The sequence below is a fragment of the Ischnura elegans genome (genome assembly GCF_921293095.1).
Source record: "Ischnura elegans chromosome 13 unlocalized genomic scaffold, ioIscEleg1.1 SUPER_13_unloc_2, whole genome shotgun sequence".
NCBI lineage: Eukaryota > Metazoa > Arthropoda > Insecta > Odonata > Coenagrionidae > Ischnura > Ischnura elegans.
In genome coordinates, this window is record NW_025791658.1 from 5,409,453 (window position 1) to 5,426,579 (window position 17,127).

At 41.0% G+C, this 17,127-nt stretch overlaps 1 protein-coding gene across 2 annotated transcripts in view; it reads right to left on the reverse strand.

The window, feature by feature from the left end:
* Positions 1-3,452: 3,452 nt before the first annotated feature.
* Positions 3,453-17,127, reverse strand: part of LOC124172649 (zinc finger protein 208-like) — a 60,736-nt gene continuing 47,061 nt past the window's right edge. Inside the window, exon 8 of one of the 2 annotated variants that reach the window (XM_046552097.1) lies at positions 3,453-5,659. In XM_046552097.1, coding sequence (XP_046408053.1) covers positions 4,311-5,659 — 1,349 coding nt within the window. In that variant the 3' untranslated portion in view covers positions 3,453-4,310. The remainder of the gene's footprint in view (positions 5,660-17,127) is intronic. The other variant, XM_046552098.1, reaches the window with a different exon arrangement.

The window sequence follows — 17,127 nt, forward strand, 5'->3', positions numbered from 1 at the left end:
CTTTCCTTATCACTTAGCAATTATTATTGGTGTTTATAAACAACTTTTTTAGTTGGTTAATGCCCATGCAAAGTTTCATAAAGATCGGCCGGATAGTTTTGAAACGATTGCGCGTCAAAGTTCCCAAGTCGCTGTACGAGATGGAATTAATTCATGAACAGTACCGCAACATAATTTTCTATAATTTTCGACGAAGTCTCACCCAGCAAAGAATGCATCACTGTACTTTTTTATTGTTTTTAACGAAGAAGCACTATCAAAGGCAATCGTTTATCGCTGCTATGCAGAGTTTCAGCGAGGACGCTCTAGCCTCAGTGACGAACCGCGTGAAGGGCGACCAAAAACCGCCGTCACTCAAGAAAATGTGGATGCGGTACGTAACACGATTACGGAAGATCGTCATGTTGCATACCGTGAGATTCAGGCATCATTGGACATTTCAGGGATCTCAGTTCAAAAGATCTTACTAGAAGAGTTGGGTGTTAAAAAATTGGCTTCTCGCTGGATACAGCACCTCCTCACTGAAGCATCCTGTCGGCAGTTTTCTGAACTAACTGACCTCGACATCTATGCAACCGAAACTACACGTCTCGAAATTAGTAATGCATACATTTGTATCGGATCTGCGTGGTATTATATGCATATTCGCTACGAGTGTCTCCTTGGTGTAACTGACCTCTTAGATAAACTCGGATGGGAATCTCTGTCGGGCCGTAGATTGAAAAATAGACTAAACCTTTTTAGATAAATTCAAGAGCAGTGCCTTTCTAACGAGGTTAGACATATATTACGGACGCCAACATACTACGGAAGATCAGATCATACAAATAAAGTAAGAGAGATAATTGTAGAACAGACAGATTCAGAATGTCATTTTTTCCGCGATCAATGCGAGATTATAACGGCAGCAATAGAACTCGTAAATAGATTAGATGACTTGTAGTGTAGCCTACTAACCTATGTTAAAACAATGCATTTTTCTTAATTTTATTATTATTTCTAACAGCGTGTGGTAGTATATTTCTTAGTATGCGTGACGTTTTTTGGACCGTGTGGTGTGCATGTGGGAGTCCAATTGCATGCTGCATGCTGGTGATTGATCACCCCCTGCCAAACACCCTAGAGGTGGCTCGCAGTGTATTACGTAGATGTAGAATACCACCCGAAACACTCGAGTCGAGTACCAACTAGTCGACTCGAATTTACGAGTACACGCACATCCCTAATTGAATGCAATCAAATTTTCACTCACGGTCTTGACTTTTAATCGTTTCAAAAGCATGACAAAGCTGTCATTATTGTCGCCAGCAAAGGTTGAACACATATTGAATCAAATGATTTATCAGTTTATCTTACAAAAAATGGAGTACAAAGAGGTATTACACCTTTAAAACTGTCACACATAACAGCTCATTAAAACTTCTCAATGTCTTCAACACTTCATACAAAGTTATTCGAACAATATCTTCAACATAATTCAACATCTTGGCACATTAACATCAGGTTGGGAGAATCTACATACGTTCACATAAAAGCAGAGTTGAAGGGAAGCTATTTTACAGCATTCATCTGTATCTTGTAAAACACATAACAAATGTTACCAAACAATCCCTACTACAGCACAGGATTATTCAGATGGTATTATTCAAGAACTCTTGCATATTTTTCCAGAGATTAGTACACAGAATTTGAGGAAACATACAAAACTAGTTATCACATATTAAGGTTGTTAAGCAAGTATAAAACTGAAGCATGGAGTTCTACTCGAGAGATAAGGTTAGTAATCTCCTACTAACAATGGTAAACAACAATGATTACAACAAACAATGGCCATAAAAGGCTAGTACTGAGTACTAGAAGACACAGATTACTTTAGCACTTGACTTAAGTACCAAGTTTAGATAAACAAACACAGCAAAACAAAAGCATTGGTACTATAAACAAGGGTTACTTCAAATGGTTGGGAAACTTGACATTGTTACTAACCCATTTTCAAAAACTTCTTGCCCAAATATAATCACAACAGTCACCTGACGACACAACAAATCATCAACTTTAACAGTTTTTTTAATCCTTGTAAAGGAGTAAAGTGAGTGTATTTGCAAAAATGCATGGCTACAAGTCACAAACGTGAGAAACGTTCGAGTTGTATTTACCGTAGAGAGCGTAGCACTCCCTGCTGTAAAAAATAACCCTTTCTTCCGTGCGTATCACATACTCCTTGGACCTATATCACACCACCTCCCCTCTCCATATTTCACTGCTGAATCCGCCCGTTTCAAATGTCCCCGTTTTACGATATCTTTTTAAAAAAGTTTTCCTGGTCACCGGAAACCCTGCATGGAACTGCTCCGTAATTGTGACGACTACTTAGACGCACAATTTGAGCGCTTAGTTATTTTTCGGAGTAGTTTTTTTTTTGGCCGCAACCATTAGTGTCATGGCGCCGAAACTTAATCAATTTTGGTGCCTCGAAATTCTTAGCATATGCATTCGTACCCAAAACAAACATTTTTGTAATAAAATGTTAATATCCATCCATCATTATCCATCATTTACTCAGTTAAACAAAATAATATCATAAGGTGTGTGACAAGCGATAGTTCAAGGGGAGATAGAGCTTCTGTTGAGCGCCATCTTCGTTTTTTACGTAAGAACTTGATTTTTGACGCATCAACTAATCAATTATCGATTGATCGATATCACTGCAATAGTAAAACAAAATTTGTCTTCTCGCAATATTCGAATAACAGTTATATTTATTATTAAGACGTAAATTAAAACGTAAACGTATTTGAAAAACATTGCAGTGTAGATTCATTTCGTGCTACGCCAACTTCTCAAGGCATTGAGGCTGACAATGCGCTGCGTAGTAATGTTCCCATGATTTACTCAGTTAAACAACAATAAAAATACAGTAATATGTGTATTGAGCGGTAGTAGAAGGGGAGATTGAGTTTTTTTTAGCGCCATCTTAGTTTTTTACGTAAAAAACTTAATTTTTAACGCATCAACTGTTAAATTATCGATAGATCGACATCACTGCAAAAGTAAATCAAAATTTGTCTTTTCGCAATGTTTGAAAAAAAATTATATTTATTATTAAGACGCAAACGTATTTTAAAAAAGCTCCGTAGTACTCAAGTCAACTTCGCTAGAATGGAGGCTGATTATTGGCTGCGTAGTAATGTTTCCACGATTTCCTCAGTTAAACAAAAAATATTATAAAATGTGTGATGAGCGATAGTTTAAGGGGCGATGAGAGTTTGTTTTAGCGCCATCTCAGTTCTTTACGTAAAAATTGAATTTATCATGCATCTACAGATTAATTATCGATAGATCGATATCATCGCGCAAGCAAATCAAAATTATTCTTTTCACAATGTTTGAAAAAATGTTTCATTTATTATTAAAATGAAATTGTTAAAAAAAACTAATTGTTAAAAAAAAACTATCTTCGTAATGTAGATTCGTTTATCGATACCTCCACTGAACAGTCGCTCAACAATCGCCCACCGACCAAATCCGCTCGTCTAGGAGCCCAAAAACACGATTGCGTTTGTCACAATAACATTTTACAAATGTAAAATATCCATTCCCCTGCACGTCTACCGGTAATTAATAAGATTACAGCCAATGGAAATCGTACGATAACGGACCGGTCGCAATAATAGTACGAAAGTATGTTCACGACGACATATTATCACTACGATATGACTATATTGACAGTTAAATATACTCAGTAGTATGACGAAAGATCGGAAAACTCCTACGACAATCAATAAGTAATGGTTACATTTCCATTTCATAAATAAGAGGCGATATAAGGAATGGAATACTTGATTATATACGTACACTGTCCATATAGTCAAATCGTGGTGATAATATATCGTCGTGAACATACTTTCGAACTATTATTGAGACCGGTCCGTTAACGTACGATTTCCATTGGCTGTAATCTTATTAATTACCTGTAGAAGTGCAGGGGAATGGATTTTTACATTTGTAAAATGTTATTTTCAGCTAAGCTAGTTGCACAGCCGAGCCGTGGTGATTGACAACAATTTTTCTTTGGGAAAAGATACTCGACGCGTATTTTCACGAGACTAAGTTCGAAAATTGTCAAACCAATATGGCGGAATTCTGACCACACTTAAAACTAGAAAACAGCGCCACCACATATTCACAACCTCATTGATTGTCGATCTCCTAGATGAGCGGATTTGATTCGTTGGGCGATTGTTGATCGCTTTTGCAGTGGAGGTATCTTTGGATTCAGGGAAATGTGGAGACAAAGCTAAACACATCGTTCAATGGGAGGAATTGGAATCCTTCTGCCTCAGCGAATCCCTGTGATTCGTCTTCATGTGACCCAACATTTCCTCCCGACTACCGAACACTTGCCGACACCACCGGCAACGTATCTCCAACACGCCGGTGTGCTTCGCCTCGTGGTCGCGCAGGTAATGTCGCAGCGTGAACGACTTCTCGCAGTAGCGACACTTGAAAGCCTTCACTCCGGTGTGAACGGACATGTGCGCGCGGAGCTGACACTTCTGCCCGAACGATTTGGAACAGTGGTGGCAGGCGAACGGCTTCTCGTCGCTGTGAACCGTCTCGTGAGTCTTGAGCGCGTTGAGGGTCGGGAAAGACTTGTCGCAAAACCCGCACGAGTGGGGACGGATCTTGAGGTGGACCCCGCTGTGGTGCTTGCGCAGGCAGGATTCCCGCGCGAACCGCATCGGGCACACCGCGCAAGCGAAGGGCCTCTCCCCGCTGTGGATCACCACGTGGGTGCGCAGCGAGGCGATTTTCGCGAACGCCTTGCCGCACTCACCGCACTTGTGCCGGGGCTCTCCGTCGTGGCTCACGAGGTGTCGCGCGAGATTCGACTTGTCGACGAACAGTTTGGGGCAGTGACCGCACTTGAAGCGGGGCTTCCCCGCCACGACCTTACCCCGTCGCCGCTCCCCGCCGCCGCCGCCCTCGTCCTCCGATCCGTTCCCGGGCAACTCCTTCCCCTCGTGATCCGAGACGAGGTGGCGCGAACGTTCCGCATTGCTTCCAAACTCCGCATCGCAGAAATAGCACTGATACTTTCCCTTGTGCTCCTTCAAGTGAATGATAACTTCCCCTTTGGTACAGAACTTGGTACCGCAGAGAGCGCACTGAAATATTCGTTTCCTCTGCGGGTTATACCGCAACTTCAATCCCGTTCCCGCCTTGTGGCTGAGGATCTCGATATAGTTATCTCCCAGGCACAGCTTAGATCGCTCCTGCTTAGAAGCGGAATTGGTCACGGGAGTCTGAATTCTGGCCGTCCTTTCCGGACCCATCTCGGTCGAAACCGACTTCATGGTGTACCTGTACGCGTTCAGAGGATTTCCCCTCCCTCCATCCACGGTCCGAGCCTCTACCACGGCACGTACCCTTTCTTTTCCGTCGCCACCTGGGCCCATAACCTTACCCACGCACAAAACGCGGCTCTGTTCCGCGGGCTTGAAAATAGCTTCTTCAGGTGTCTCCTGTTTTATTGGGACACCGAGCAATTCGCGGGAGGATCCCACGGCGACTTCTCCGAACAAGTTACTCTCAGCTCCCAGTTCCACTGACGTTCGCTGGATATTTTCCGATGGTCCGCTCACAGTTGCGCCACAATCTGTAAAAGAAATTCAAATGATACAAATTAAAAATACATTTTTATACAAAAAACGATGTTTTTATCAAGAACTAGCAAGAACTTATGAAACTCCCCAATTAATTGGCCAATTCATTGGCGCGAAGAAATTAAACAAAAAACTTGCACCGTGCCCGTACGATCCACCCCTTAGTGAAAAAACTGTTTAAAAAGCTGTTGAAATTTTCAACAGTTAAATGGGACCACTATTGAATCCAACAGCAACTGTTGAAACTCAACAGTAACCGTAGAAAATCCAACAGTGACTGATGAAACCCAACAGTAACTGCTTAAGTCCAATAGTCCCTCAGGACCCTCCAAAAGTCCAACAGGACCCTCATGAAAAAGGCTAAATAACAGAGTTAGAACGCGTGCAAAGAAGAGCAGCCAGGTACGTGAAAGGTCGTTACGATAGTCTTGTTAGTGTAACTGACCTCTTAGATAAACTCGGATGGGAATCTCTGTCAGACCGTAGATTGAAAAATAGACTAAACCTTTCAGATAAATTCAAGAGCAGTGTCTTTTCTGACGAAGTTAACCATATCTTACGGACGCCAACATACTACGGAAGATCAGATCATATGAATAAAATAAGAGAGATAGATTGCAGAACAGACAGATTCCGAATGTCATTTTTTCCACGATCAATAAGAGATTATTACGGCAGCAATAGAATTCGTAAATATATTGCATGACTTGTAGTGTAGCCTACTAACCTATGTAAAACTAATAGCATGTTTCTTAATTCAATTATTATTTCTAACAGCATATAGTAGTATAGTTTGTTATTATACGGGACGTTTTTTGGACTGTGTGGTGTGCATGTGGGAGTCCAAATGCATGCTGAATGGTGGTGATTGATCACCCCCTGCCAAACACCCTAGAGGTGGCTCGCACGGTATTATGTAGATGTAGATGAACAGTAATTGTTAAATTCCAACAGCAACTGTAGAAATTACAACCGTAACTGTTATAATCCAACACTAAGTGTTGAAATGCCAGAGTAACTGTAGAAAATCCAACATTTTTTCGCTAAGGGACTGCACTCAACGGAAGGTTAAACCTTAATGTAGCACTGAGGATGTCAATATAAAATGGTTAATTGGAAGCAAAAGAGAAAAAGTTATTTTCATTTTACAAGTAACAAATAGAGAACGAATTTCCAGAATGAACTTCATTGCAACCAAATCTGTCAAGAAAGGTAAACACCATTTATCAATAAATTACCATGTGGAAATAGCAAAGTTGTTCATCCTTCTATTCCTGCGAAAATTTATTCGTTAAATGCACGTCGGACACAGTTATATCTTGTCCCTGCATACCTCAACAGCTTTGCTAACCGTCAATTCCTCGTTCACTTTACATGTCCGCACTAGAGGGCAGCACAGGTTTTAACAATCGTCGTGTAAATGCACGATAGTTCCAACGATTGCTGGAACAATCGTAATCTGAACGAGGAACTAGTTTCACCGGGTAAGAAGATATAATTAAGGGTGTTTGTGGGAACTCATATCAAATATTTTCTTCAAATTACCACTCCATCAGTCAGTGTTGTTTTAACTCAACCGCACAAAAGATCCTTTGATTTTTAACGGAATGGGAAAGCGTACACCTTGGCAACACGAATAAACAAACGACTTTAGATAATGAAATCGACTATACACGACCCACGAACATTACAATAGAGGATCCTAAATCGTTGTGTGAATGCAGTTCCAACGATTGCTGGAACTATCGTAATATGATCCAGGCATTGCTCTTACAAGCGTATTTAATGTTTCAAGTATAGGTGAGAATCCAAGGGGTACAAGTGATTTTTTTTCTAAACAGATATGTACAGCTATATTGTTAAAAGAAATATACAAACACTAGGTTGCCAAGGGATACGAGCGAGTCTCTGTTCCGCACTGACATCGAGTGGATTATAAAATAAACTAATAAATATCAAATTGATCTCCTTTGTCCTCTTTGCCTGATTTATGTTATCTAACTCCGTTTAGAAAACAGAAATCACTTGTGCCTCCACGCTTCACGCATACTCACATGAAAGGTGTAACAAGAAACGAATCGGAGAAAAAGAATAAAATAAATAGTGCAGTTTCCTTCATCAAAGAAAACGAAAGACATTGATTAAAATTCGTTACTCACCATTGATGTATTCATAATATACAAATTATTTCATTTTAGAAATACCGGTTTAGACGAAAGGCAATGGTCCATTTTTATCCTTATTTGAAAAGGGCCATATTGGCGCCCATGCGATGCCACTCCACGTGACGTCAGAGGGACCTACTGTCTGTAAAAAAAAGCAAGATACTCGAGTTTGAGGAGCTCTAGCGTCTAAATGAAGCAATCGATTTCAATGCAATAAAAAGCATACGAAAGAGAATTTAGTTCTACGTTATATCATGTACTTTAAAAATTCTTCGGCTCAATAGTATTTCCTGTGCTTAATTTTTTCTCGAAAAAGTACCCGTTTTTTGCGCGTAAAATCAAGGTGCCCAACTTTGAGCGCTTGGCATTCCCGTAGTTTTCGTTCCTATAACTTGCAATTTTGATATAAGGAAGCCACATCTATTACTAGCAGTTTGCCGAAAACAAATTGTTTATACTACAAAATTTAACGGAGTTGTTGTAAACAACGCAAACCTCTGCTAACTTCGAAACCAGTGAGTCAATTGAAAATTGATTGGTACTGTTGTCTTCCGTAGAATGTTAGTAACGTAAATACGTAGATGATACACGTTAATGGTCAGCAGTATATTCAATATCTTTTTATATTTATTTTTGTTTTTAGCTCTTGTTGTCGCCTTCTCCCTGCCTGACGGGAATGGCTTAAACAAAGCAACAGAAAAGAGAAAGTCTCTCGAAGTCGTGCGCAGTTGCCACATAGCGCATCGTGATTCACAGTACCCTAGCAGTTAATGAATCATTCGCTGGTTGCTTTAAAACGTTTGCCTTTAGGGATGATTCGACTATTGTTAGTGCAGATTCCCTCGGTGAATCAATCGTCCAAGAACGGGTTTTTCGGAGACGGAAGTCCAAATGGTATTGAGTGCAATTTGCTTTTCTCGCTGCGAAGCAGATAAAAGTATGGACAAAAGATACTATGTCTGATTGTCTTCTACATCTACATCTACAAATTACCCTGCGAGCCACCTCTAGGGTGTTTGGCAGGGGGTGATCAATCACCAGCATGCAGCATGCATTTGGACTCCCACATGCACACCACACCGTCCAAGAAACGTCCCGTATAATAACAAACTATACTACTATATGCTGTTAGAAATAGAATATAGAATAGAAATTCAGAAACATGCAGTAAGTTTTACATAGGTTAGTAGGCTACACTACAAGTCATGCAATCTATTTACGCGTTCTATTGCTGCCGTTATAATCTCTTATTGATCGTGGAAAAAATGACATTCGGAATCTGTCTGTTCTGCAATCTATCTCTCTTATTTTATTTATATGATCTGATCTTCCGTAGTACGTTGGCGTCCGCAAGATATGGTTAACTTCGTCAGAAAAGACACTGCTCTTGAATTTATCTAAAAGGTTTAGTCTATTTTTCAATCTACGGTCCGACAGAGATTCCCATCCGAGTTTATCTAAGAGGTCAGTTACACTAACAAGACTATCGTAACGACCTTTCACATACCTGGCAGCTCTTCTTTGCACGCGTTCTAACTCTGTTATTAAGCCTTTTTCATGAGGGTCCCAAACACTGGCAGCGTATTCCAAATGTGGTCTAACGAGGGAAAAGTAGCTAATTTCTCTCACTTTGTCGTCGCACTTTCCTAATATTCTTTTGACAAAACCCATTTTACGATTAGCTTGACCGGTTATTTCTCGAATATGTTTATTCCACGATAGATCATTATTGAGTCTAACCCCTAGATATTTCACAGATTCAACTGCCTTTAACTGCGCGCCCCGAATGACATAGTTACGCTGTAGGGAGTTATTCTTCTTCCAGAAATTCATTACGACGCATTTTTCCAAATTTAATTCTAACTGCCAAGCATCGCACCAAGCTTGGATAGCAGCAAGGTCATTCGTTAGTTCATCTATATCTTTGCTGGAACGAATTTCTCTGTAAACTACAGCGTCGTCTGCAAATAATCGTAACTTACTCTGCACTACTTCGCCAATGTCGTTTATATAAAGAAGGAATAGGAGTGGGCCAATGACACTACCCTGAGGAACGCCAGAAGTCACTCTAACCTCATTGGAGACTGCACCGTCTAATACTACTCTTTGGACGCGGTCGCTCAAAAATTCTCTAATCCAGGAAATGACATCTTCGTCTAGACCATAAGATTTCAGTTTTAATATTAACTTTCCGTGGGGTACTTTATCAAATGCCTTTTTGAAATCAAGAAAAATCGCGTCTACTGGAATGTTGTCTTCCCCGGAGACTAAAATATCGTGGGCGAAAAGCGCTAACTGAGTTTCGCACGATCTGCTTTTCCTGAATCCATGTTGATTTCCCATTAATAAGTTTTGCGCGTCTAGGTGTTTCATTACCGAGCTGACTACGATGTGTTCAATGACTTTGCAAGAGATGGACGTTAAAGATATCGGCCTGTAATTAGATGGCTGTTCCTTGTCTCCACTTTTAAATATAGGCGTTACATTAGCGATTTTCCAGTCATTAGGTACTTCGTGTTGCTTGATGGATTTACTGAATATTAACTGCAAGTAGGGGGCAAGTTCTGAGGCTAGTTCTTTATATACACGAGAAGGGATTTCGTCTGGACCAGGTGATTTATTTGGACTAAGCGATTTCAATATATTTTCTATTCCGAGCGTACTAATGTCAATAGCTGGCATCTTATGAATACAGGGATTGTCATCGGTCCCGGGTGAGTTTTCGGAAGGCTCCGTGAACACGCTCTTAAAGTAGGAATTTAATAAATTGGCTTTATCGTAACTTCTTGTCAACACATCTCCATTGTCGTTTCTCAGCGAACATACGGTAGATCGTTTACCTTGAACTTCCCTAACATATGACCAAAATGCTTTTGGGTTATCCTGTAACTGCTCTACTAGTGTTTTTCTTTTAAAATTCGTGAACGCATTCCTGAACGCTTCCTTCGTGGCGGCTTTAGTCATCCTATATTTTTTAATTATTAGCTCGCGTTCATTAGCGGATAAATCCGTGCTGACTTTTTTCATTTTAGCATGACACGCTCTCTGTCGCCTCAATGATTTTCTCACTTCCGCGTCGTACCATCTCGGTTCGCTGCCTTCTTTTACTATTTTACTGGGGATGTAGCTATTTATTCCCGAAGTTACGAGCGAAAGAAAAGCTTTCCAAGTATTCACTACATTTAACTTTAATACTGATTCTTGAAACTCGGGGAAAGCATTTTTCATATGACTCTTAAACCCATCAAAATTAGCTCTTTTAAAAATGAAAACTTTACGCTCTTTTTTAAAGTTTACAGCGGTATTTAGAGAAAACTTTGCAGTTACTACCCTATGGTCACTTATTCCTTCGACAGTGCCAACGTTTATTACCTGATGTGGTATATTTGTCGCTAATAAATCAAGAATATTTTCTCCTCTGTTCGGTGCGGATGCTATTTGAAACAATGAATTAGATGTGAAGGTGTGTAATAAAGCCTCGCAGATCACTTTATCCCTCCCACCAGGAATGAAGCTATAAGTCTCCCAATCTATAGAAGGTACGTTGAAATCTCCACCCACAATCAAGTTTCTTTCAGGATACTTGGATGCTACGCTGTTTATTTGATTTTGAAAATCCAACATTGACGTTATATCTGAGTTAGGTGGTCTGTAATACGAACATAATAAAATAGTTTTGAATTTTGGACATTTAATTAAACACCACACAGATTCAACGCTGGTCTCAGTTACGGTTATCGCTTGGCTGACGATTGAATTCTTTACAGCTATAAAAACTCCGCCCCCAACTCGATTAATTCTATCTTTCCGATAAACAGTGAACGATTTTGGGAAGATCTCATTGTCTGAATCATCATCTGTTAGCCAACTTTCTGTTCCAAAAATGACGTTACACTTCGTACTATGAATTAAATGGTGGAATTCGGGAATCTTATTTCTTAAACTACGGCAATTAACCACAGCCACGATTAAAACTTCGGAACTAGTATTATTGCGATTCGGGAATAATTCTGATTTGCTTTTGTCGAATAGACTATTCACAGGCTCTATACCGCTGATAAATGGAAATGCATGTCTTATTGACACACTATCAAAATGACTTGAGCCTTGACTGCCTTTGAACGTGTTGCTCGACTGACGCTTCTCGTGCTTAAATGTAATACCTGAAACGCTGATTTTTCTCTCTACTTCTCTATTCTCATTTCTGGAAGAATCGTTGTCTGTGAAAAGTTTTGAACTTACCCCTTTATTTTTCAACCCACTAATATATCTACACTCTGCCCTACTCTCTACTCTAAAAAAGACCTACAGTGCTCAAATATGCTACTCGCTACACGACTAGCCGACTCGGCCGTGTAATGGACTCCCGAACGGTTCAGAGGGATCCTACACGATCGGATTGCCGGCCTAAGGTCCACGAAGGAGGCTCCGATGTCCGTGCAGAAACGACGCAGCCTCTGGTTTATGCCTTCCACTCGGCTCCAAACTAGAGAACCACGATCGATCCTCGGGACAAGACTACAAATCGAAAGCTCAATGCCGACTCCAATGGTCCCACCCACCCGCTTCACTTCGGAATTCAGATCCCGGAGGGAATCTAGAATTTCCTCAGATCCACGGAAGGTGGCATCATTGACGCCGACATGAGCCACGACCCGCAGTCTGGAGCACTTCGTGCCCCGTACCGCCGCACCAACCGCCTGCGTCACCTGAGGAACACCGCCACCAGGGATGCACCATGACGTTACACGGTCGCTTACACCCTCGCGGTCTGCCCTCTCCCGTAACGGGACCATCACACGACGGACATTGCTACTCCCTAACACTATGATCCCCCCCTTCCCACTCTGACGCCCCTTCCTAGGTGCCGGTTTCGGGGTAGGAGTAGGCACGTCAGGCACCTCGGAGTTTCCATCCGACAGCAACTGGTACCTGTTCGAGACGGGGACGGGATTTGCCTCAGCATCCCCCAAACCCCGTCTTAGAGTGACACTACCACCGTCCCTCCGAGACACGACCCTCCAAAACTCAGATTTACGGGGTGACGTGACCCCGTCATCGAGAGATGGACCTCGAGGAAGGCTCTCGATCGACCAGCCGCTATTTGCAATCGGGCGAACCCGTGCAGCCCCTGTGGCACGGCGACCTCTGGAGAATGGTCTTGGCATCAAACTGTGTCTGATTGTCTTGGCATCAGCTTGATATCAGTGAAAAGAGTCGCGGCTAAACAGAAGGATTGTGAAAAGGAGAACACAAGTGGTGAACTTCCTACGGCACAGAAGAGGGTTCGTATTTTGGGAAGGCCGAAGATCTTCATCGACGACTTCACGATTGGAGTAATAAGGAGGACAGTGCACGGTTTCTATTTGAGGAATATGTTTCCTACGTTACGCAGAATGATGGATTACCTGCTAGAGAATGTTCCCGATTGCCCACGTTTCTCTCTCCCAAAGTTAAGATCCATTCTGTTAGACATGGGATTTAGGTACAAAAAGTTTTTACCATCCGATAAAATTTACGCTATTATGGCTTAGAATTTACGTCGTAGAAAAGCATTTTGATGGAAGCTCAGCCCAACCTGACCTTAAGTTTACCTGAAGGGTGCAACAACGATACTTTCATCGTGGGAGTTGGTCATTTAAAGGAAGCGCGCCCTCTGCTGAGTCGGTGGCAACCACGCGCCTCTTTTCGCCTCCCCCTCCCACGACGGAGCTGCCGGTACGCGCATAGAAACATCTAGATAAATAATAAGTGATATTGACGTTATTATTGATATTTAATATACATTTCATATGTGTTTGCATTACTAACATTCTATGGAAGACAACAGTAACAATCAATTTTCCATTGACTCACTGGTTTCGAAGTTAGCAGAGGTTTGCGTTGTTTACAACAACTCCGTTAAATTTTGTAGTATAAACAATTTGTTTTCGGCAAACTGCTAGTAATAGATGTGGCTTCTTTATATCAAAATTGCAAGTTATAGGAACGAAAACTACGGGAATGCCAAGCGCTCAAAGTTGGGCACCTTGATTTTACGCGCAAAAAAGGGGTACTTTTTCGAGAAAAAATTAAGCACAGGAAATACTATTGAGCCGAAGAATTTTTAAAGTACATGATATAACGTAGAACTAAATTCTCTTTCGTATGCTTTTTATTGCATTGAAATCGATTGCTTCATTTAGACGCTAGAGCTCCTCAAACTCGAGTATCTTGCTTTTTTTTACAGACAGTAGTTTCTATACGAGTAGATAGGAGTTTTACATCGTCTGAGATTATCAATGCATGCATGAGGCACAGAGCTCAGGGAAACATGTCTTAATAATCACTTATTAAAACTGGCTAAGGTCGGAAAGTTTCCTTCGTTTGATAAGGTATTAATAATCCTTATTTAAGCCAAGCGCTACCAGCCAGCATGGTACTCAGCTACCCGCTAGCAGCCTGCGTCGTATCAGCGCTAAGCCTCGCCTCAAGGTCGCCTCACAGGGCGGCAGCGGGAAACAGAAAACCGTCACACGGAGAGATTTCCCGGCATTCATACTTACGCCTCGCGTTTTCGCGCGCTTGAAAATTTTCACTTTTCATTCAATAGCGAAAAATAGATATCGTCATTTAAAAATCTAAAAGCGTGAAATACGTACTCCAGGAGTAATAATCTTTCGATTTAGGCAATAAAAAAATAATAGGAAACCACCCTATTGCTCTAGTCTAGGGTCTATAGGGCTTGTTTTGGTGGTTGAGGCTTGTTCGTTGCCTCACATGCATTTGACAACGTTGTATGTCTAGGCGAGGGTCTGAGGTTCGTTTGGGGGACAGCTATTGGCTGCAAACCGTGCCAGTGCAGTGTTCTCTGCCACTCCTTTTGAACTTCCATCGGACAACTCTCGCCGGATTGACTGAATGGGAACATGAATTTGAACAAGTTTCCCACTTCTCGGGGTACTTTCAAGGTCGATCTGGGGTTCATGATTGGGAGATTCTGTAACGGGAGATTATGGCGCACTCCCCCAGACATTTTGACGAAATTTCAGGCTCAGAAATAAATTTTGACGCTAACCTGGCTCTTAAAAACATAATAAAATGATAATGCACAAAATATTACGAACAAAGAGGCTCTTTCATCTTATAAAATTTAATTATGTATAATGATTTTGTTATCTCATCATCACCATCACTGGTCAACAATCCTAGGATTGGTTTGACGCAGCTCTCCACTCAGTACTCCTATCAGCTAATCTTTTCACACCTACGTATTTCTTCTCTTTCGCATCTCTCTTTACTTGTTCCATGGATATATTTTGTTCGAGGATTTTGTTATCTATTTAACAAATTTGTTCCTTGAAATATGACTTGAAATCTAAATAATATTATACAGTGAGTCCTCGTTTAACGTTGTTGATTTGTTCCTGAAAAAGTCGACGTTAAGCGAAACAACGTTAAACGATGCAGCGTTTCCCATTAGAAACAATGTAAAAAATTTAAATTGGTTCCTAGCCATGCTCCTAACAATCCATTTCTTCGTGAAAAATCCAGAATTTCCCGGGCGAGAATCCAAGGAGGCCAATTATCGGAGCCGTAACTTTAAGCAGACTTCGTGACCAATCGGGAGACACCTGAATCAGGCCAAAATGAAAAAATCTGAATCTGACACTCGGAAGCACGAGGATGAAGGGCGAGTCAATTTTCGTGACGATATGAATTCTTTAACGCGGCGGAAATCGCGAGAAACATTCATTACCGATTATTCACTTCAGCATGATAACGATTCATTCGAAATGAAACGAATTTTCATAACGAAAAGGTTGGGAAGAAGGCATTATTAAATGAAATATAAAAACTAAAAAGAAAGTATTTTAATGGCGAAACATCGATATTTTCAGTAACAGAAGAAATTTTTATTGTAAAAACTCGACCTGCAAACCTAAAACTCGACCAATCTCTCCAGCAGTTGCATCTTCTTCAATTCTTTTAATAATACCAAGTTTTTGTCCTAATGTCGCCGTTTTTTCTTCACGTCTGAAGAACCACCAGGATATCCACTCTTCTTCATGGGCATTGTTTTCGGTTGGCATCAGAAAAATATACGAATAATGGGTAAAGGAGGCGATAATTATTCGCTCAGATGCATATTTAACATACGCTACCCACGCCAACCTTTTCTGTCGAACGAAAATTACCAATCGCATTAAAATAGTAATATTTACTATACATCAGATGCGCTTGCGTCCTATTCGCCATTCATTTTTTTCGCCGCGCATAATTTGAACAACGTTATGGCGAAGCAATAGCGACGTTAAATGATCAAGGGTTTCAATTTTTGGGCAACGTTATCGTGAAACAACGTTAAACGGGACGACGTTAAACGAGGACACACTGTAAATTGAAATTTAAAAAATCAACGTTTTTCTCGCCAACTTGAAAGAAGAAAATAAATTTCTCTGTCCATATCCGAGTCTCGATATGAATTGTTACTCATTTGGTGACAATCTTTATCAAATACTTTATGACAATCATTACGACCAAAACGTAAAACTCTGGGCGCACGTAACATTACATTTAGTATTTGCAATAAATGTGAATTTGGATTATTATCCTTTACAGTAGGGTTTTCTATCGTTATGCAACTTAATCCGGCCGCCGAGAGTTGTCATCGGATTTTTAGGTTTCTTTTTGAGCATGTCAGGAAGCGTGCCTACCCTTCAGGATATGGAACTGCGGAAATAGGTAGTTTCCTTCATCAAAGAAAACAAAAGGCATTGATTGCGATTCCTTACCCACCATTAGTGTATTCATAATACACAAATTATTTGGTTTTAGAAATACAAGCTTAGACGAATGGCAATGGTCAATTATAACCTCAATTGAAAAAGGCCATATTGGCGCCCATGCGATGCCACCCTACGTGACGTCAGAGGGACCTAGTTTCTATACGAGTAGATAGGAGTTTTACATCGTCTGAGATTACCAATGCATGCATGAGGCACAGACCTCAGGGAAACATGTCTTAATAATCACCTATTAAAACTGCCTAAGGTCGGAAAGTTTCCTTCGTTTGATAAGGTATTAATAATCCTTATTTAAGCCAAGCGCTACCTGCTAGCAGGGTACTTTACGCTACCGCCATGCTCATTAGGAAGCAGCCTGTATCGTAGCGACGCTCATAGCCTAGCAAGTTGCACAAAGGTGGTCTCACTCAGCAGCAGCCGGACGTGACACGGGATTTTCTCAGCATTCATACTTAGCCGTCGCGTTTTCGCGCGCTTGAAATTTTTCACTTTTCATTCACTCGCGAATCG